This window comes from Hyaena hyaena, unplaced genomic scaffold (genome assembly GCF_003009895.1).
Source record: "Hyaena hyaena isolate Hyena2069 unplaced genomic scaffold, ASM300989v1 scaffold_126, whole genome shotgun sequence".
Lineage (NCBI taxonomy): Eukaryota > Metazoa > Chordata > Mammalia > Carnivora > Hyaenidae > Hyaena > Hyaena hyaena.
In genome coordinates this window covers 1,680,398-1,702,225 of record NW_024080759.1, presented here as the reverse complement: position 1 = coordinate 1,702,225, position 21,828 = coordinate 1,680,398, and the positions used below count along the sequence as shown (strand labels likewise).

Sequence of the window (21,828 nt, the reverse complement as noted above, 5' to 3'; positions counted from 1 at the left end):
TTTATGGACCCTCCTGTACTCCAGCATTGTGGAGTATTGTGGTGCCATTTTATAGTATTTAACTCTACTGGACATTCAGTTCCTTCCCTTTTTCTGAGTTATGAACAGGTCTTTGAGGGGTATTTTGTGTTTTAAGTAAGTGGACTCAACCTCTCTTACTTCCACATTAGTGTATAATCAAAGAGAATGACATTTGAGCTCCTTATTTTCTTTAGTCACCTCCTATTTCTTTCGAGTGTAATTTGTAAAACTAGGTTGCAGGTTCATGCACTGCATATTTTGGGGATTGCCCCAGAAGATCTGTGAGATCCATGGTATAGACCTCACTGAAGCTTTCTTAGGGGCCCTCAGCATAAGGATGGCAGCCTGTGCCCTCAGTCTTCCCTTGTTTCAGGCTCTTCAGTAGGTTTGCATTTAATGCAGTTTTAATGATCTTACTCAGATGCTGTCACATACCACAGTATTCACCCATTTAGACCACTGAACGATTTTAGGTCTGCTCAGAGCTGTGCAATTATCACCACCATCTGACTTCAGAACAGTCTTACCCCAAGAAGAACCGCGTGGCCATTGGAAATCACACTGCATTTCCCTACGCCCTTGGCCCCATGCGTCCAGTAGTCTGCTTTCTGTCTCCATAGATTAGCTTGTTCTGGACATTTCAGTAGAACGGTGGCTTGATGAGGCACCTGAATGACTCAGTTAAACGTCCGACTCTTGGTTTCATCTCAGGTCATGGTCTTATGAGCACCATCCAGCCCGACTCTCTGTTCCCGTGCATGGTGAGGAGCCTGCTTGAGATTCTCCCTCTCTCTGCCCCCTCCCCCTCCCTCCCTCTCTCTTTTTCCCTCTCCCTCCCTCCCCCCCCAAGATAAATAAATAAACATTAGGAATATAAAAAATAAAAGGTGGCTTGAGGTTTTCATAGCAAATTTAAATTCTTTCACTCAGCTTCAAGCCCTTACGGTGAGCTTATTCTGTTGATTTCCTATTCTCACCTCACTTTATTTCCCCACCTACTGTTTATTAGGTCAACTCATTTTCCCCAATGTTACTTCTGTTCTCATGCCCTCTCTCCAAGCTTTCCATCACTGATGGGTCTCTGGTATTCTGCGGTAGCCAGTTAACTTCCTTTACAACATTCCTCACCCTTCTGAAATGTCCTACTGTCCATAGTTTACCTTCCTTCAGAAGAGGAGTTGGTCATTGTTACGGTTTTTTTGGGATAGCCTTTCCCTTTTCGTGAAATGATCTGCCATTGGCATTGTGTGCCTCTGATTATAACTAAGCCAGTTTCTTGTTTTGACAGAAATTTTTTCAGTGACAGAAAATGAACCTCATTCATTCATTTCTCCTGTTCTCTGTCTCTTGTTGAGATACAGTGCTACAATTTTAAAAGCGTTCTATTTTTTTGTTGTTGTTGTTTATTTTGAGGGTGGGGGTGTGTGCACACGTGAGCAGGGGGCAGACACAGAAATACAGAAATGGAAGGAGAGAAAGAATTCCAAGGAGTCTCCACGCCCAGCTATGAGCCCAACGTAGGGCTCATCCTAGGACTGTGAGGTTGTGACTTGAAGCGAAAGCAAGAGTTAGACGCTCAGTTGACTGAGCTACCCGGATGCCCCTAAAAGTGTTCCAAAGAAAAGTTACTGGTATTGTTTTCTGTCTTGTCATTGAGAGATTGATCTGTAGGAATACCAAGGCTCTTAATTAGTACTTGATTTAATATAGTTCCATCTAATCCCAGACTGGTTAGTCCCCTTATTATATGCTCTCCCTAGCATCTCTGTATTTTCCTTTAATTTACTTGTTCTGGTTTTGTTGTTTGTTCTTGTCTCCACATGGATGGGGAGCAGTCCTCATTTATGTTATTACGGCTATCTACCGGGCTCTCAGCTTGGTATTGGAAGTGAGAATTTAAGGAAAGAGAATTGTTGCCACTCTCAAGTTGCATCAAGGGAGGGAATGTTTAATTGGTTTTGAAAGAAGCTATGCAGTATTCCCATTCCAAGTTGGCATTGTCACATCTTTTAATGTTTGTCTTGTTAAAGTTAAATGACACATTTCATGTCATTGAGGCTGTCCTTCATTCCTTGGCTGCAGTCAGACGTGTTCCCTTAACTCAGCTTTGCATGAAAAATGGTGACCATAGAGATGAAGCGGTAGTCATTAGGCAATGTACATCCGTCTTTCACAGAAGGCCCCCAGCTTTGGAGATTGGGCATCTTACTGCCTTAGCTGCTCTCCTGCAGGGAATAAGGACGGTAGGTGGCTGAGAGGGAAATACTGCTGGGAACAGTGTTCCTCTGTTCTCTCTCCTTCAGTGACCTGCAGAACTAGAACCTGTTGCCAAGGGATACAGGGAAGAGGGTATGGTAGGGAGGAGAAGGGGGAAAAAAAAGCAGTGTTTCCTCATCAGGCAGACTGTAGCCACAGCTCTTTGAAGAGGCAGGATTAGTGGGGGCAGAGGAGGCAGAGTGCTTCCTTCTGAATCAGTACAGGGTATGTAGGTTTCATGGCCTCTTCACAGAGCAGGGATCTGTGACTCAGTTGTGGTTCTGTGATTGCTGGGGGTGGAGTGTGTGCTCTTTCTATCTGAGGAACATGACTGTTTTTATAAGGTGTAGCCTGGGAACAGCAGCCTTTAGGCATCTTAAGTGTTTAAGAGAGGATTTTATTCAAGAACACAGTGATCTGAGTGGGCAGTGATGAAGGTGAACTACGTTGGCTTCATGCTCTGGCTTCCTGGCAGCTAGTTAGGATCCATGTTCTAAAGTTCCATAGACCCTAGAGAGAGCAGGGAGGAAGTTTCCATTTAATTTTCTGTTTCAAATTGTTTAAAGAGTTGTCAGCCCATAGAGCTTGGTTGGAGTGGCAGAGGTATTAGGGGTGGGCTGACAACAAGTGCACACAGTTGCCGTGGCATTGTGTAGCTTAGGGTAGCTGCAGGCACCCACACAGGGCTCAGAGTTGTATGCACAGTATTAGCACAGTTTATTTAGGGCACTTAGGGGAAATTTCACATAGTGCTAACCCATCCTTAGAAATTCCTGTCCCTCCTCTTACTATGCAAGCTGATTTCCATCTTGCTAATTATATTTAATCTACATGTTTTTGCTCAGCAGATGCCACGAAGGGAAGGTTGCATTCCCACACTCTCAGACAGCCTTGTCAGGGCTGCCGTGGGGTGTCCTTCCTGTGTTCTGCTTCTGCTGGTTTTGACATATTGCAGGTGAAGAGAACTGTTTTTTTAGGAACAGCTTAGTGGGGGAAAGGGCAGAACGATGACCATTAGGAGAATTTATTGGACCCCTTCCAATCTTTCTGTGTGGAGGTCAGGGTTTAGTAGACCCTCTACCCTCTGTTCCAGCTTCATTGTGTCCTACAGAGGGGAGTCCCACTTCATCCTCCTTTGATGAGGTCCAAGTTCTTACGATGCTCTTTAGCAGCTTTTTAGAAGTATCGTAATTTTTTCATGTACAAATCCTGTCTCTGCTGGGTGGGCAGTAACTGAATTCCCCACAAATACATATATATTTTTTTTTGACAGTGGACCAACTGCTTTTATGTATGTATGTATGTATGTATTTATTTATTTATTTATTTAACAAATAGTTTATTGTCAAATTGGTTTCCACATAACACCCAGTGCTCATCCCTACAAGTGCCCTCCTCCATGCCCATCTCCCCCCTCCCCCCCACATCCATCAGTCCTCAGTTTGTTCTCAGCATTCAAGAGTCTCTCATGGTTTGCCTCTCTCCCTCTCCCCCACCATTTCCCCCCTTCTTCTCCCCTATGGTCCTCCTTTAAGTTCTTCCTAATCCTCCTATACATGCAAACATATGATATTTGTCCTTCTCTGCCTGACTTATTTTGCTCAGCGTAATACCCTCAAGGTCCATCCATGTTGCTACACATGGCCAGATTTCATTCTTTCTCATTGCCATTAGGTAAAAATTCCTACTCTTTACATATTAAAATCATTAGCATTGCCTAGAAATTAGTGTCTAATTTTTCAAGTTGCAATGTGAAGACTTCTGAATGTGAAATTATACCCAATCAGAATAAGGTAGCTTATGCTACCTTAAATTTGCTTTAATGGAAAACTTTGTAAAGAAGCGGCTTTTAAAGGGGTTTCTTCCATGCCTGAGAAAACATTTTTTCTTAGTGATGCTCCTTTAGTAAACTTGCCTTCCAACTGTTGAATAGAACTTGTAAACTGTATTAATTTCGGCTTAGAAAAAAATTAAGTAGGTGTATTCATTGGAATGTGTATGAAAGCAAGTATAATTTAAAAAAAATTTTTTTAACAAGCACTGTTTGATTTAAATGTATTGTTTAGATTTTGTCTGTGTCCATATGCTGATCAGTACTGTGTGTTGTGTGTGTGTGTGTGTGTGTGTGTGTATGTGTGCGTGTGTGTATTTCAAGAAAATAGGTTATTTCTCTATTTAGGAAGAAAGTAAATGCATATTGGATGAGAAGAAACAAACAAAACCCAGCTTTCCTATCACAATTTAAAAACAAAATAACAATCCTTTCTAAGCATTAATAATAGATGTGCCCAGGAGAGACTCTTACAGGTAGCAATTAGAAAAATTCTGGCTGAGTAAGAGACCATTAAAGTTAGTCATCTTTCCCTTCCAGGCCCTTCCTCTGCTGTCTCCTTGTACCTGCTGACATTTATAATCTCCAAATTACTTTTGTAGTATCCCAGATCTGCTTCCTGTTGAGAGTTGGTATTAGGGCAACTCCATGAAGGAGGAGGGTTATTCTGAGTGGACTGTGTCCACATCTCCCCCACTGGGCATGTCTCCCACACAGAGCAGGTGTGTTGTTCACCTGCACAGCTTCCCAGCACCTGAGCCACCACATTCCACCAGACCAGATAGCTTTCAAGAGATTAAGTGCTCAGAAATGAAAAGGGTAAAAAACGTGGGCTCTTCCTGCTGCCTTTCCCCTTTCTCTGCTGGGGAGGTGGGGTGTAGCTTGTTTTTGTCCTCTCTCCCTTTGAAGCCAGAAGGCAGGTGTAAATTTAGGCAGGGGAGTACCTTCACAGAAACATTTCTTCTGCAAACGGGGCTTGTAGGAAATACTGGGTACTTGATTAGTATCCTGCTGCTGCTTGCTAGAGTTTGATAATATTTGTTTTCTGCCCAGTTGCTTTGTATATTTAAAAAAAAAAAGTTTCTCATGGGCTGACTTTTATCTTCCTGTGATTTGACTCCCTTCTGGGCTTATAAAATGAGAGTGTGTCCAGAGGTAGCTAGAGACCTTTTGTTCCTTTTATTTCCTGGACGTTGTGTCTCACAGGAGATGATCATATGCATAGAGCGGCCTACAAAGAGAAATTAATTGTATTTTATTTTCATTTTTAACCTGTTGTAAATCCTGCCCTTTTGATTTTATGCTAATACTGCGTTGTATTGCCCTGCTTGCTACTAAATTAAAATGCTTTGAAATTGATTTGGTAATAACTATTTAGAGTGTTTCAGATCTGTGTTAATATTCATTTTGCTACATTGCCTGCAATTTAAAAAATCATCCTTAATTATAGAAGCTTTTTTTTTTTAATCTCCTGGGTGAAAGAGGAAAATTTGCCTTTACATATATAATTTGGTAATATACTTAATGTGGGAAAGAAATCCTTCGTGACGATTTGAGGCAGTAGAATGCCTGCTGTACTTGTATTCACAGTGTAGTTGGATTCTTTAGGCTGTTCTGTCAGTATAGCAAGCATTTATTGGCACCTACTGTGTACTAGGAGCAAGTTTGTTCCGTACTGGTACAATAAAGATCAGGTAAAAACTTACCACACTCATGGAACCAAAGAGTGGCTTTTTTGCCCTTGGAGAACTGAGCAAATTGTCAATTACTGAAAAGGGTTTAAAACGTGGTGGTGATTGACACCTCTTGATGGAAGATGTATGCTATAGGTGCATAATAATACCAAGCACTGGTGGTGCTTTGTGCTCTTTTCTGGAAGAGTCCAGAATTCTGTGGAGTCATTGGACTATGTCAGAAGCTGTAGTGTCTGTGCCTTCAGTATGCACGTTATGCAAAGCTTTACCGAAACACAGCATTGGGTGTTATCGCTAGAAAACTTCATGGTGTTTAAATCCACAGGCTTTTTCTCTGGAGGCTATTACCTGCTGTGTCAGACTGTGTTCAGGCAGTGTGGTCTGTCCTCCACTTCACCAGTGCCCTGCTCCCACTGATCCTTTAGGTGTTTCCACAGTCTAAGGGAGTTCACAAATGCAGCTATGAACCATGGCTTGGGTCCCTGGCCTTGATACATGTCATAGTAGAGCGTGCCTTGCGCAATGCCGTGAGCACTGAGCCAGAGATTTGGTTCAGAGATCTGTCTGCCACAAGCCAAAGCACAGTGCCCGTGTGCAAGGCCACAAGGGGAGCAGGGCTGTGCTTTACACAGGCCAAGCTGTTGTCCATCAGAAGTTGTGGGAGGAGAAGCCAGAAAGTCCCTGAAAGCCTAAGGTAACTCAGGGCACCTTCCCTGTGGCATTCTGGGCAAGGACGAGTTAGGTTGAGTGCCTTCCCTGGAGCCTTCTCCTTGCTGGGCTGAGGGAGGTGAAAGCAGTCGCTCCAGGTGAGCCGCCTCTGTTCGCTGTGTGGTTGGTTACTTTGCAGGTGGGGCTGAGGAAGAAGCCCAGCCTGGTGTTTCTGGTCTGAAGGTTTCAGGCATGCTGGTTTCGTCCATGCAGTCCTTCTCTCTGTCACCTGGGGAGATACAAAATACAGCACAGCAGCTGGGACCATGCAAGACATTGGGGGTGAGCAAGGGAAGAAGCGAATCCTTTCAGGCCAGGAGGACCAGGGTATTGGGCACAGTGCACTTCCTCGACTTTTCTTTCTGCTCTTTACCCAGTCTCATTTAGTCTCTGGTTTCTCTTTCCAAAGTTGTTAGTGATCTTTATGCTGCCAGGTCAAAGGAGGTGGTATATCTGTAGTATAGCTGGGATTTTCTTTTTTCATTCCCTTCTCCCACTTTTCTAAGCAACGATTATGTCTTTTTTGTTTTGTTGATCTTCAGTTCATTGGTCCAGTGTTTTAACTTTGTGTCAACCATTATACTGAATATAGAAATTGAAAAATGTTTCTTTGTTTTTTTAGTGCTACTCTGTTTTCAGCTGCATAGGGAGGAAAATGTTCTTGGGTACTTATGATATTTGAGGCACTTTACATACATGCCTTTATATCTGATTTTGTCCATAAAGCAAGGAAGGACAAAGGACTCTCTTTATAGAGCCCTGGCTTTGAAAATTGGAGAATGCAAGACTGTTTGTGGAGTGCTTGAAGAAAATGTCAATTTCTGTCAATATTCTAAAAGTCTCTTAAAAATATTTTTTTTGGCATATGATTATATTAGAATAAATTAGGATGCTGCATGTATGTAATTTGTAAATACATGGGTTTGGGATGTCTGCTCCAGTTTTTCTAATAGTGTGGTATGATCAGAACAGCATGGGCCACCATAACAAGGCTTCAGGCGTATGCAGCTTTCCTGCCTGGAGGACTGTTAGGAGTATTCAGTGAGTTGAGATATGATAAGGTCTTAGAACATAGCCCATACATAGTAAGCACTGTTATATTTATGTTACCCACTGCTGTTATTTCCCGAGGCTGCTTTATACTTAATCCCTCCCCAGTGGATTAGAAATTCTTACAAATATACATTTAGTAAAATAGGATTTTATGAGCTGAGGAAAGAAAACAAGAGCAGGTGAAAGAGCAGAAGGGAGGGAGGTGAGGAGGAGTGGGCAAAATGAATGAAGGGGAGTGGGAGATACCAGCTTCCAGTTAAGGATTGAATACGTCATGGGGATGAAAGGCGCAGCACAGGGAATACAGTCAATCATATTGTAGTAGGATATGGAGACAGATGGTAGCTACAACATAATATATAGAGTTGTCAAATCGCTGGGTTGTACACCTGAAATTAATGTAACATTATGTGTCAACTATACTTAAATAAAAAAAATAAAAACGCAAAACAAAGGTGAAGTCAGGAGTCAGGTTCATAAGACTTGATTCATTTTGCTTCTCAGTGGGCAGAAAATTTTGGATTCCTAGGAGCCTATACAAAGAGAGACACATCAGATACATAATTATGATATCTGGAAGGTAAAGACAAAAATTATGATATCTGGAAGGTAAAGACAAAAATGTGCCCATTACCAGTACTCTGCCTGGAGAGGCTTACCCATTATGGGTCCTCAAAAGGGGAGAGAATTTGAGCTCAAGTCCTTTGCACTTTTCACATCTTGTCTTTGCTTCAAAGAGAGGCGAATTCTGCTTTCTGGGACACTCGCTTGGTATCAGTGGCCCTTAGTTCCTAAACAATTCTAGAGTAACGCTATAGTTGTTTTAATTTTCTTCTTAATGTTCCTTTAAACCTGTAACTTGATTTAGATCCTACAACCTACTTATTTGGCCCTGGACTTAACACTGATTTTTTAAAATTCTATTTTAAGTTTACATTTAACGTATCAAAGAACCTTCAAAAGGCAAAGAAAGGGGGTGGGTACAAGAAAGCTGGGAAGGGGAAGGAATACAGTTTTATTATAGTACTTTATATAGCAAAACATTTAATATCTCTTCCACTTCCTGGCTGCTGTTTGCCCATGACTGGCTTCTCTCCACTAGCCCCTGCCTGGGGGCTACTGTGTTTAACAAGGCAAAGTTCATGAACTGTAAAGTACTTTTTAGCCATACACACTTAGAGACATTTTGCTTTTGGGAGCTGTGCAAAGCAAGAGGAGTTTCAATACACATTGTGTGGGCAGTTAAAAAGGGCTGATACTAGACATACCACCAACTCTGTGTGTGTGTGTGTGTGTGTGTGTGTGTGTGAGAGAGAGAGAGAGAGAGAGACAGAGAGATGAGTGTTTCACGTCTGCGTTCCGTATCTGTAAAGTGGGGTTCATGGTTCTCAGCCTGTCCACCTCTCCTCAACCATTGTGGTGATCATGTATATGTTCTAATGTGTTTTGAGTGTGTATTGGAAGTCGCATAGCCCTGTGTGCTAGTAGGTCTGGTTAAACATGCTGTTACTACATAGGAATGAGAACACACTGTCCCTGGTTAAAAGTTTGCAAATGGTGTGCAGAGTCAGAAGTAGCACGTGTGAATCAGTGAGCAGGACCAAACCTAATTGAACACTAAATTGTGAGAAGCAAAGTCTAATCTTCTAGCTTGATAAAACTTGAGGTTTTATCATTTAACAGAATACTATTAAACCACTCATTTAACAGCATACTGTGTGTTGGAAGAGTGGTAGAGACCCTGTCTGAATGATAATGGTCAGTCTTAATTGACAAAAGCTGGCATCTGTACGAGTTGAAGGAATAAAATGTTAGGATTTTTGAGTTGTTAAGGAACTCGAATGATTACCTAAATCTCCAGAAAATGTCAAACATCACTTAGTTTCTTGAGGTGGTATTGTTTTTTTTTTTTGTCCTCATAAGTGAAGATGCTGCCATAGTTTGTGTGTGTGTGTGTGTGTGTGTGTTAATGTGAAAGTGACTGATTAACTTAATGAGGGATTTGAATTTATTACCCAGAAAGAAAACTAGGTATTTTTGAGTAGCCTGTGAGTTGTTGTAAGAACCAGCTTTTCTTCCTTGGCCACTGTGTTGTTGCCTTATCAGGTGTGCTTCGTGGGCCATAGGGAAAACTGCTCTTGTTGGGCATGGGTCTGCCCCCTTGTGTCTGCATCAGGGCTTAATTGTGGGGCTACGCTGTGGGGCTTCACGCCCTGTGGGCTGCATCTGGTACTGCGTTGTAGGGAGGAAGACTGAGAAGGGGGCAATCTTAGTGGAAGGGCCCAGAGCTGGAGAGTTTCTCGCCTACTTGAACAGTGGAATGTGTGTCTTAGCTGAACATCACGAGGGCAGGTGGGAGCGTCTCTTACTTAGAAACATATTATAAACTTACCCTCGTTTTGAAATGGCAACCCCATCTTGGACTTCCCTTTCTGGCTCCTGTTCCTGCAGCTGGGGGTTTTCCTCCTGCACCCACTTTGCTGCACTCATCAGCACCTGGAAACTTGTGGCTGTACTGTGAGAACGGGACTGTCAGGCCGTCCCTGCAGTCTAGGGCCCCTGACCAGGCCATCCCTTTTCTGTTACACTGCCTCAGGGTGCTGTCACGGTAGCAGGAAGGAGGGAGGTCTCAGTCCCTGTTCGCACTTCTTGTGGGCGGAGTTAGGACTCAGAGTATGTGCCCCCAAATAAAACAGCAACAAAATAAAACCGAACAAATCACCTCCACCCCCACTCTGTCGCTGTTCCTGTAACTTTGATTTTGGGGTAGGCTGGGAACCTAACTAATTATGTCTGCTACAAGAGCATTCTGAGCCCCAAACAGTGGGGTTTCAAATGAAGGCTTGTAATAATCACAGCTTATTAACAATATTGCAATTAATTATTAATAAGCAGTGATCTGATTGATAAATTAGAGTATTCCTATGAAGCATTAGCCCAGTTCCTGCCATATGGTAATCTGGAATAAATGTTAGTGGCTGCTATTACCACCACCACCAGCATTTTCAGGGTGGAAAGAGTCATGCTTGCTATACTTATATGCATTTGAATGGTCCATTTAAGAAAACACACAAGGTTGTGATTGAATCCAAATAGATGGAGACACCAGTTTTAATACTGTGGATAGAATACTTGGAAATGTTGGGAATAGACACTCTGGGATGGGCTTAGATCCCAAATCAGCTTAGATTTTTGTTGGAAACAGAAAATCAAGTTCTGAATCAATAACCATAAGATTAAATGTAGTGTCTCTGAGCACAGCTGGAAGAGATGTTTGTTCATTTGCTTATTCGTTGAGCACTTAGTGTGTGCCAGGGGCTGTGCTGTTCAGAAAAGGGATGTGGCAGATCCAGGTTAGACACTCTGAGGCTTCAGCGCATAGGAAGGCTTTTTATTTAAAAAAAAATTTTTTTTAATGTTTTATTTATTTCTGAGAGAGAGAGACAGCATGAGCAGGGGAGGGTCAGAGAGAGAAGGAGATACAGAATCGGAAGCAGGCTCCAGGCTCTGAGCTAGCTGTCAGCACAGAGCCCGACGCAGGGCTCGAACCCATGAACTACGAGATCATGACCTGAGCCGAAGTCAGACGCTTAACTGACTAAGCCACCCTGGTGCCCTGGAAGGGTTTTTAAATAAGGAGACAAACAGTGGATAATGAGTCCAAACTGGAGCAGCAGGACTAAAGAGCATTTTAGAATTGTGACAGAGTATCCTGCGGTCACAGTGAGGAAATTGTTTTGTCTTTATTTCTGAACCTTAAAGAACATTGTAAAAATAAACAAAACAACACTCTCTCAGACCCTTTGATCCTGGATAACAGGCTGTTGGAGCTAATTCACCAGCCTGCTGATAGTATGTATGGTCTGGGTTATATTGATGAAGTAGCTTAATCCAGGAGGCTGAGTTCTATTATACTACACTCTGATCTGCCACATGCCATTGAATCTCTCAGTTAAGGGCCTAGGCTGTGTGGATCCAAACAGGAAACACGAAAGGACCAGAGGACATGGCCCTTGTTCTCTAGGACACAAGCCAGTGTTGAGTCTGTGGTAACCTGTGCTTGCAAGGGTCTCAGGTCTTTAAATTGGAAGTGGCTATTTGTAGAAGCCATGTAGGGTGAATATTGCTGTTTTCTTACATCCTGTTCCTTCTCTTTTGCCAAGATGGTTTTCCATGCTGGTTTTCTTTTTTAGAGGTTAAATTCTGCAGTCAAGCATCCATTCCCATGCTGGTGTTTTCTGTGTGCTGAGAAGTTTTCCACTCCATGCTGCTAAAGGAGAATAAAGTCAAGTCACTCTTTCTGGTTCATCTTGAACAGATGTTATAAAGTTTAATTCTAAGGATCAGATTCTCTGCTTGACTTTACAATTGAAAATCTTCTAGATTTTCTCTTGCATGTTTTCTGCATTAACCATTGTATCGCCTTGTCCTCCCCCATATACAAATATTAATTTGGAAAAAAATGTTTATAGGTTCAGAGGAATTTAATGAGATATGAATTCTTTTGTGAGCAATTCATCTTTGTTAAAAAGAGCGGATACATCATCTCTAAATTACATAGCTTTACTCTTAACTCTCAGATAGTTTTAGACAGCTTTTTCATTATCTTACCAGCCTTTTGCCCCTCCATGGTAGAATGACTTAGTTTATTTCCCATGATAAGCAACATTCTTCTAATTTACCAAAATACATTGTATGAAACATAACTTTGATAAAAATCTGTGTGGACTGGAAAAGTTTCCATTGATCACGGGGAGGGCAGTGTGCTTGTGTTAACTCTCAGCAGCCCCAGCTGTGCCTGGCCTCCTTCAAAGTATTTTGGTCTCTCATTTCAGCCACAATTACAAGTTCATCCGAAAACGATGACCGGAGTGGCTCCAGTTTGGAATGGAATAAGGACGGAAGCCTAAGGTTAGGGGTACAGAAAGGAGTGCTTCATGATCGCAGGGCAGATAATTGCTCCCCAGTGGCAGAAGAGGAGCCCCCTGGGTCAGCGGAGAGCGTGCTGCCCAAAACTGAAGCCTCAGTTGGAGATGGTCCAGTCCCTTATTCTCAGAGCTCCAGCTCGCTAGTAATGCCACGGCCCAACTCAGTTGCAGGTAAGGACATGCCTCTCTCCAGAAGGGTTATCTTACTGGGTCTGAGGTGCCCCATGCTCACTGTCTCCACTTGGGAATCTGGTCCAAACACAAGCCAGATTTGTGATCGTGGGTCAGGCACTTACCTTGTCTAGGCCTCAGTTTACCCATCTGTAAACATGCTAAGGCTGCCGTTAATGGTCTTTAACTGATCCTTCCGTTCTGGAATTCTTTAAATCTAATATTTAGATTCTGTGGCTTTTTGTGTATAAAGGAAGAAAGTGGCGAAAACTTTGTCCTTGTTTTTGTTGCTTTAAGCCTGAGTAAATTTGTACCTTTTTATTACATGTTGGTAAACAGAAATCGTTGTTTAGAGTGAGTTTGTTAATATGAATTCAAAGAATTTCTCATCCAACTTTTGAATTAATTTTTTATAATTGAGGCCCATCATACAGATGGGAGGCCCTCTTTCTGTATCCCTCAGTTATAAGGGAGCTCACAGCTTAAAACATAAGCAGCCCAAGTGAGGCCTGTCAGTCAAGGAAATGAAAATGGGAAGGTCAGGCAATCCTTTGCAGAATGGGGTCAGCTGGAACAGGGAGAGGGTGCAAAGGGGGTGACTGTTGCTAGTTGACAGTGGGTGGTCATCAAGCAAGGAGAGCAATTTGGGACGGGCAAAGAAAGGAACTCTTCCTTGGAGCTGTCCTGCCTGCTCTGATGGTCCCGAGTTTCCAAACTGCATGCTCCTGGGTTGAATTTAGAAGATGATCTTGTTTCAGTTTTTCTCTGTTACCAATATAGCACTTAAAATTTCACCTCTACTAACAGTCCCAGGTTCTCTTTCCCTACATCAAACGATTTTTCTCTACTGTTCCTTGGGGATGTGGCCGGCCAGTCTGGTCGTTCTTGGGCATTCTTTTTTCAGTGGAACTCTGAAGCAGCTGATACATAAATGGCCCTAATGGAAAAGTTCTGAGGCGTGGCTCTAATTCACTTTCAAAGGAAGTAAATGGCCTTGTTCCAGAAGAGGGATTTGGCATGTCTGCCAGAGAGAAGTACTGGGGAGTGTTATGCATATTGAGTGATGGTTCTTCCGAAAGCTTTTATGCCCTCCCACCACTATCCTGCTACCTACGGCAAAGTGTGTTGCACTCAATGCGTTTAGACTGCGTCTGTCTACCTAGTTATGATGAACAATTCATTTGTATGATCCCAGAACATGATAGTTTTATTGACATCAACAAAATAGCAAACTTGTATTCAATTTAATCAAGCTATTTTAAAATTAGTAAACACATTAATACATTAATAGTGTTGGAAGCACCCCATTTAGGGTTATGTTTTCTGCCTGATGTTCTTTCATGTGATCTCCTGGCATGTGGAGTGACAGTGGGTGTGAGCTGAGCTTTTCCAGGAGACTGCAGTGATTATAGAGCAGGGCTTTCTGATTGCTGCTGTGCTTATTCATTAGTGTCTCTGTACCCACTTGAGCTAGACCTCCTGTGGAATGGGAGGGTGTTACCTCTGGGTTTGAGCAGTTGCTGCCTGGCCTAATGGGTTTGCTCATTTCTTCTCTGTTGCAAATTTTATAAACTGAAAGCATATTTTGGAAGGAAACAAGCAAGTTCCTTACCTCATGGTATCTTTTAATAAGCTGGAGTCAGGGAGAATCTTTATTGCCCACTTTCCTACCCCTGAAGCTGAACCTCAATTAAGAAGTAATGGCAAGATTTTTCCAAGTATCATTGAAAAGAATAAGAAATGCAGGTCATAGAGACCATGTGTAGCACTTTGTCTAGTGATTAGAAGGCCAGCTGCTACAAACAGGGTAGTAGGCAACCCTCAATGTTAGGATTTAAATAATATGTCATGGACCATATATTTCAATCCCTGGGAATTATTTGCATCTGAAGATTCATGTAAACACAAGTTGCCATTTGGGAAACATCAAGTGATTACATATAAGGCATATGAGGGCAAGAGTAGGGACCAGTGGGTGAAGGAAAGGTGATACCATACCTCTGGTCACGGCTGCACCAAGGGACCTGCCCGCCTTCTCCCCCTCCCCCTCTCCCACCCCAGGAGTGAGGATATGGAAGTGAGTTCCTGAGGTTGCCAGCCTTTACTGTCAGTGAGCCTATTACAAAGAACTGTGGTTGTCTGTTCACTATTGTGTCTAGTACAGTGAAATTGGTAAAATTCTTATGTCAAAGACTATAAAAATAAGTTGACTAGGTTTGGAGATTGTTTCACTGTACAGAGATTTTCTTTGGAAAGGTATCTGTTGGAGTGGAATTGGTGTAAAATGCTGCAGTCAGGTTATTACTTTATACTACATCAAATGTGTGGCATCAATACCTCATTCCTTTATTAGGAAACAGAAGGAGAAGCCTTTAACATGATATCTTAGATAATCTACAAATTGGGTAATTATGTTCTACTATTTCTGACTAACTTCTTTTTTCTTTTGAATTGCTTTCTAAGTGGATCACAGACACTGTATTTAGTTTTCTAGAAAACCAACAAACAGAATTGACAGCCAGTTTTGTTGAAATTCTAAGCAGTCATTGCCTCCATTTAATGGCATTTACCTTTGATAGGTTAGTCCATGGTATTTCAACTGATACTTCTTTTTGTTAGGATTAGAGATTTTTCCTTCTGCTGCTCCATCAACCCCCCACTCCACCCTACAAAAAACTCTCCTGCAGCATCTTAAAATACCCTTCTCAGGCAGATGGTCGATGCGATGTGTGTGTCTGCAACAAGTGTGCAATTTAACCGTAGAGCTACTAGCAGTAGGCTTATTGCAGCATAAAATTATTGCTTTCCCTCTGCTTTTTTTCTTGGCCCTGAGTTGTGTTGAGTATTTTGAAAACAGTTATTATTAAATACCGGAAGTGAGTCTGGCTGTTGTGCTGGTAATATCTGAGAATCTACTGTACACATGTGTGAGAAGGCAGAATGTGGTCCAGATAGCCTACTCTTCTAGGTGGGGAGGGCCTAAAGCTTCACTATCCCAACCATGAGTCTCTCTCAGTGGCTGTGACAATGCTGTAGGAAGCAGAGGTAGCCGGCAGCTCCTGTCTTGCAGCCCCACTGAGCCATGGTCCATTTCACTGTATCTTAATCACGTTTGAAATGGGGAATCAGAGCTGCAGAGAGGGTGAGGCCACTTTGTTGCACACTTTGGATCCAGAGCTGTAGTGATGGTAAATCTGAAAACAGAGGTGCTTGAGTCCTCACCATCTCCTGCATCTGTGTCAAGTTAAGGCTTTTTTTTGCAATCTTTTCTTTGGAATGCCCTTATATAGTCTCCTATTCTTAATCCTTTCGGTTGTCACAAAATTATAAACTGAATGTCATGTTCAAAGGGGTTAGGGGAGGAAGGGAAATAGGAAACCCTTTGGGGGCTTCAAGTGTCTTTGATTTCTCTAGGGCTGAAGCAGCAGGCCAGATATTTGTGGCTGTTCCAGCTCTGAACCGAACTTGGCTTATGGGGCACAGCTGTGGCTGATCCTTCTCCCTCAGCCTCCAACATGCGGGTGTGTCTACAGTTAGGCATGCTGAGGAGAGGGGCATTTGCAGAGGTCTGGGTCAGAGTCCCAGGTCCCAGGCAGGAGCCTAGAAATATATATTCCAAGCAGTATTATTGTAGGGAGCCATGGTGATGAGTTTGGTCCTGGTGGCCTTTCGGGAAGTTTCACATACCCTGCTTGTGAAGGACCTAGATTAAAACTAGAGGCTGCCATTGGATTCCCATAAATTAGGCCCATGTGGAAGTCCTACGTAAGGAATTAGCTGAATCTTTTTAAAGGGGAAGATTTGTGTGGAATATTGACATTAGCATGCACATGATGTGTACACAGGCTGTGGATATACACCAAAGGGATACAGGATTATAAATGTATGCTGTTGTGAAGTCAAGGCATCACATGTCTCTCCTGGCACTGGGAAAGTGAGTAGGGCATGGGGTGGATTGCTGTTTGGGGAACGTGGCAAGAGGGGACACGCCACCACATAGCCAGGCCTTGGAGCCACCCAGGTGCTTACTGAATGGGTGTGTGTGTGTGTGTGTGTGTGTGTGTGTGTGTGCTAACAATGATGTAAGCCTCAGGAGGGAAAATAGTGAGATTGGGTAGATGGTGCTGGTCAGTGGCTGGGTGCTGTGCAGCCAGAAGGCTTTCAGCAGACAGATGGTACAACTTGCCTTCTCTTCCTTGAAACTTGGTCCCACTAATGATTTCAACAGTCCTTAGAAGCCTTAGCCCTTGGAATGAAACTCATGCTCCCTATTCATTTGCCCGAAAATGATGCCTATATTTTATTATCCTGGAAAAGAATTCTATGTGTAGGATCAGCAGTAACTTATGTTGGGCCACTTAACCCACAAATTAGGTGAATTTTATTTAGAATTCTCTCATTGTGACCTAGGATCTATATGTAAATAAGAGGAGGCTCTTCTTTTTTTCCTTTTAGGGCAAAAACATACTGTGTATTTGCTGTTAAGATTTGCTAAGAATTAGCAACATTATTTTGTATTGGTTATTTTTATAATCCAACTTGTATGTATCTTGAATGCACCTTTAATGCTTTTTAAGTGGTAGCTGTATGCTGTGACTCTTACTGATTTGATCAGAGATAATATTACTTGTTTGTAGAATATTTAAAAATACACATATGATATAGTATATAATATATACATAAAAAATATAAAGCTTAGGAATATGTTTATTTCTGATGAAATCCACATGGCTCCTTTCACTGTCCAGAGCTGACTTTTACTGTTCTGAGCACTGAGAATTGTACAGCAGAATCTCCTCCCTTAATTAACAAGGTTGGAATTGCAGCGACAGCAGAAGGCTCTCCACAGAGTTTCAGGGAAAGAGCTCTGGGACCGTGCTGTGTGTCTGCAGTAAGTACTGCAGCTTTACTGAGTGACATGTGATGGTCAAGTTTCTTCATAAAAATTTTTGGGGAAGTCTGTCTCTTTCCAGGAATGATGGAGAATTCTGGCAACCATACTAGCACAACTTCATTTTAAGAATGAAGAACACTTGGTTTTTACCAGTTTCCGGTGAACTCATTGCCAGAAAAATAAGCTGGGGAGGGCAGACAAAACCCAAATTACCTTGAAGTGAATTGAAGGCCTGAATGGAATTGCCTAGTAATTTATAATTTGTAGTCGTTTGGGTATGATATTAAAATCAACTTTGAAAAGACTAAACTTCAGTTTAATATTACAGCAACAAGCTCAACCAAGTTGGAGGATCTGAGTTATTTAGATGGGCAGAGAAATGCCCCTCTTCGAACGTCAATTAGATTGCCGTGGCACAATACAGCCGGAGGTAGGGCACAGGAAGTTAAAGGTACTTATCTTTGCATCTGCTGGGATAATGGATATAATGAGCACATTCACTCAACATTGATGATCTGGGATAACCAGCATTTAAGCCAGCTCATTTAAAACCATGATGTGTATTGTGTGTGTGCTGAAAGTTCATTAAATGTGCCAAGAGGCCATTCTTTAACAGTTTTGGGCTTCTTCCTTAAAATATGTGTGATGAACTCATTTCTGGAGTTGAAAAATGATTCTGCAGCATGTTATTTTGGAATGAGGAATAATTTAACACTCACTAGATACTTTTTGGGACCCACATGGAGTCCACTTTGTTTCATTTCCCTGAACTATTGGCCACCTCCTATGTCTACCCATAACGCACAGTCGGGTGGTCAGGAGCCTTGCCGAAGGGGCCACGCACCATCACACCCAGATGAGAGCTGGGACCCTCTCTCCTGGAAAACATTTTCACTTGACTCACACAGTAGCGGAAGAAACCTGTCCTACATACTGTTTCAGACAAACTGATGAGACCTGGTCTGGCCACTTGAATCCCTTTTTCTAATGCTCTGCATGTCTGCCCTGAGTCATGACTAAAGAACTAGCAAGTCATTTTAATAGGACCCTTTGTAAAACCAACAGGGGATTTTAAATGAGATATTACAGAAGTATTCATAGAAACCAGACTGGAAATACAGATCCCTTGTAGGGTAAAACTAAAGGCTAATACTAAGTATATCAGTGTATAAAATTATGACATTCTTCTAAAATAATTATCTTTTTTTTTCTTTTTTTCCCTAAGCACGATTTGCTCCCTACAAGCCACAGGACATTTTGTTGAAACCTCTGTTGTTTGAAGTACCAAGCATAACAACGGACTCTGTGTTTGTGGGAAGGGATTGGCTCTTTCACCAGATAGAAGAAAACTTGAGGAACACAGAACTGACAGAAAACAGAGGCGCCGTGGTAGTTGGAAATGTGGGCTTTGGGAAGACCGCAATCATTTCTAAGTTGGTGGCGCTTAGCTGCCATGGAAGCCGCATGAGGCAGATTGCTTCCAGCAGCCCCAGTTCACCACCGAAAAGTATGTGCATGCTTAACCGCTTGTCTAGTTTATGATATTCATGTCAGGTAGATGGGGGACATTGCAGTGGGGTAAATAGACATTCTCCATTTTCCTCACGTTGTTCCAGCTCCCATACCTGGTCTGCCAGCACAGTGGGAGACCTGTTTGAACCTTTCCATCCATCCTGGCACCCAGGGAGCCATCACCTGCGATGAGAACAGCCTTCCCTGGTCTGGTCTCAGCTGTAGGGCCTGTGATTCCTGGTCAGGTGCCCTGGAGACTTTGGGTCTTAAAACCAAGGGGGTTCGGCTCCTGGCAGAAAAGGCCAGGAGGAATCTGTGCACAATTCTTTCGTACCCTGCTCCATACAGCCTTTGTCCTCTATGCTGGACTTACTCAAAGTATAAAACTAACTTAAAATGGGATGGAGCAGCCAAATATTTGACTAATCACATCTTATTTTATGTATAATAAACCCATTAAAAGAAAGTATCTCTAACATGGTGAACAGGAACAGTGAACCATAAAATATTTATACATATATATGCATATGCATATATATACACGTGTGTGTGTGTGTGTGTGTGTGTGTGTGTAAAGAAACCAGAAAGAGCAGTGCTCCCGGGAGGGTATCTGGGTGGATAGGAGGCAGGGCTAAGAGGGACACTGTGTGTTCTCCTTTGGACCTTTGCATTCGGGACGCTGTTCACTCATTACCTATTAAAACACTCTTTGGGTCTAATCAAGAAATCTGTTCACTGTCTCAACCGTACCCCTGTTCTGATGTTGTAATGATGAAATTGGCCTCTTTCTCTGCAGCTTCAGATTCCTCCCAGGATCTTCCTTTCACTCCGTTGCTTTCACCGAGCTCTTCTGCAGGTGTTACCAACATGACTAAAACACCCCCTGGGTCTGGGTCAGACACTCCTGAGAACCAGAGACCAAGAGAGGATGCAGTGAAATACCTCGCCTCTAAGGTAACGTGCTCCTGCTCTAGGGGACCCTGAGAGAGAGAGGGAGGGAGGGGGAGGGAGGGAGAGGGAGGGAGGGAGGGAAGGAGAGAGAGAGAGATTTGTTAGTTTGGCTTCTGGGAAAGGAATAGAAAAAGGGATCTGAAACAGAGGTTGTTCTTTAATGTAAAAATGTAGCTTTTGATAAAATAGTGATCAAGTACTCCAAGGTATTAATGGAAATAAATATCTCCAGACACTGGCAGTGGACTTTCATTCATCTTAAACAAGGATTAAGAGGTGCCTGGGTGGCTCAGTTGATTAAGCTGCCGACTTCAGCTCACATCATGATCTCACGGTTTGTAGGTTTCAAGCCCTGCATCAGGCTCTGTGCTGACAGCTCAGAGCGTGGAGCCTGCTTCAAATTCTGTGTCTCCCTCCGTTCTGCCTCTCTTCCGCTCACACTCTGTCTCTCTCTCTCTCTCAAAATAAACAAACATTAAACAAGCAACAACAACAGTGGGTTGAAAGAATTCCTCAAAGTAGCAGGTGGTATCACAGGTGCCACAAATTCATCCTTACAAGCATGTGCTGTCCTTCACTTGGGAGCCTTGAACATGACCCAGGTCACCACACCTGTGCTCTGTTGCCTGGGGACATTGGTTCCCTGCATCCCTCTCTCAAAGGTTTCTTGTGATGTTATAAAAGAGACTTGGCTGACTTTCTCTTTGTAGCTTCACGGTCATCAGGGTCCTTCTGAAATTTTCCATCCACTCAGCATCTGTCACAAGTTCATAAGCCACCCTGTGCATTAGAACAGTTACATCTCTCACTCCTAGTGACCTGCTGGGGTCTTCCTGGGCAGTAGCGGTGTGGGCAGGCAGAGCTGGGGAACGCGAGGTGGACAGTGCCAGGAGCATCTCGTAAGGAACCCCTGAGGGTGAGTTTGATGCAGGAGACTGAAAAGAGGGCTTTTTGGCCCCAGATCCTTGCTCTTGCTTCTCCTTCTCTGGTGAGAGCTGCTCCTCACTGGTGTAGGCAGCTCCACCCACCGATTCACGGCAGTCCTCTGGTAATAAATGAGTGACTTGAGATGAGGGATCTAGTGCAGACTTCAAAGCCACCCCGCTACACTGGTTTTTCAAACCACTTCGTGACCTGCAGTAAGAGATATGTTTTACACGGAAGACCTGGTACATGCACATACTCAACACATAACTGAAGCAAAAGCATCACAGTATTCTCGCAGCCTATAAAACTAACCTTATGAAATGAAAACACGCCGTTGTGGCTCCAGATTGCTTTCATGGCCCACTGTTGGGTTGACTTCAGTCAAACACAGGGCTTTCCATTGACCATGGTGCGGCCTGTCTTATTGCTGGTTTCTACAGGCTCGGGGGTCCTGCTGTGTTCCTGCTAATCTTACCAGGGCGAAGTGGAAGAGCAATCAGCTTTCCTCACGGTGTTGATGATAATTTTAATCTAAAACAGAAGTCACACAATAGTTCCAACTTGGCCACGTCTACTCTTGCCACTTGCTTTTAAGAGTCTACAGACCTGGAATCCAATCCTGGAACTTTCACTGACTGCCCTTGTCACCTGGCGAGGCATTTAACCTGTGTGCTCTGCCCACAGCTGTGAAGCAGACCTGGTGACGCAGGGTTGTGAGGAGCTCAGGGGGACAGCAGGCACGCCTACCCTTCTGGAGAACAGAAGGCACTTTGCACAAATACATTTTTACTTTTTTCACCTTCCTTCCCTCATACTCCCTATTCCTCCTCTTATTCTCACATGGGAAGGTATCAGAGTTTTCATACATCTACAGAGCTCTTC

At 43.0% G+C, this 21,828-nt stretch overlaps 1 protein-coding gene across 6 annotated transcripts in view; it reads left to right on the top strand.

Annotated features, from left to right (window-relative positions):
• The window catches only part of TANC1 (tetratricopeptide repeat, ankyrin repeat and coiled-coil containing 1), a 243,775-nt gene that overhangs the window by 168,247 nt on the left and 53,700 nt on the right, over positions 1 to 21,828 (top strand). For 2 of the 6 annotated variants that reach the window (XM_039237550.1, XM_039237549.1), the window contains exons 7-10: positions 12,399 to 12,662; positions 17,885 to 18,007; positions 18,782 to 19,063; positions 19,865 to 20,022. In XM_039237550.1, the coding sequence (XP_039093481.1) occupies positions 12,399 to 12,662; positions 17,885 to 18,007; positions 18,782 to 19,063; positions 19,865 to 20,022 (827 nt within the window). The remainder of the gene's footprint in view (positions 1 to 12,398; positions 12,663 to 17,884; positions 18,008 to 18,781; positions 19,064 to 19,864; positions 20,023 to 21,828) is intronic. The other 4 variants (XM_039237551.1, XM_039237555.1, XM_039237554.1 and 1 more) reach the window with 4 other exon arrangements.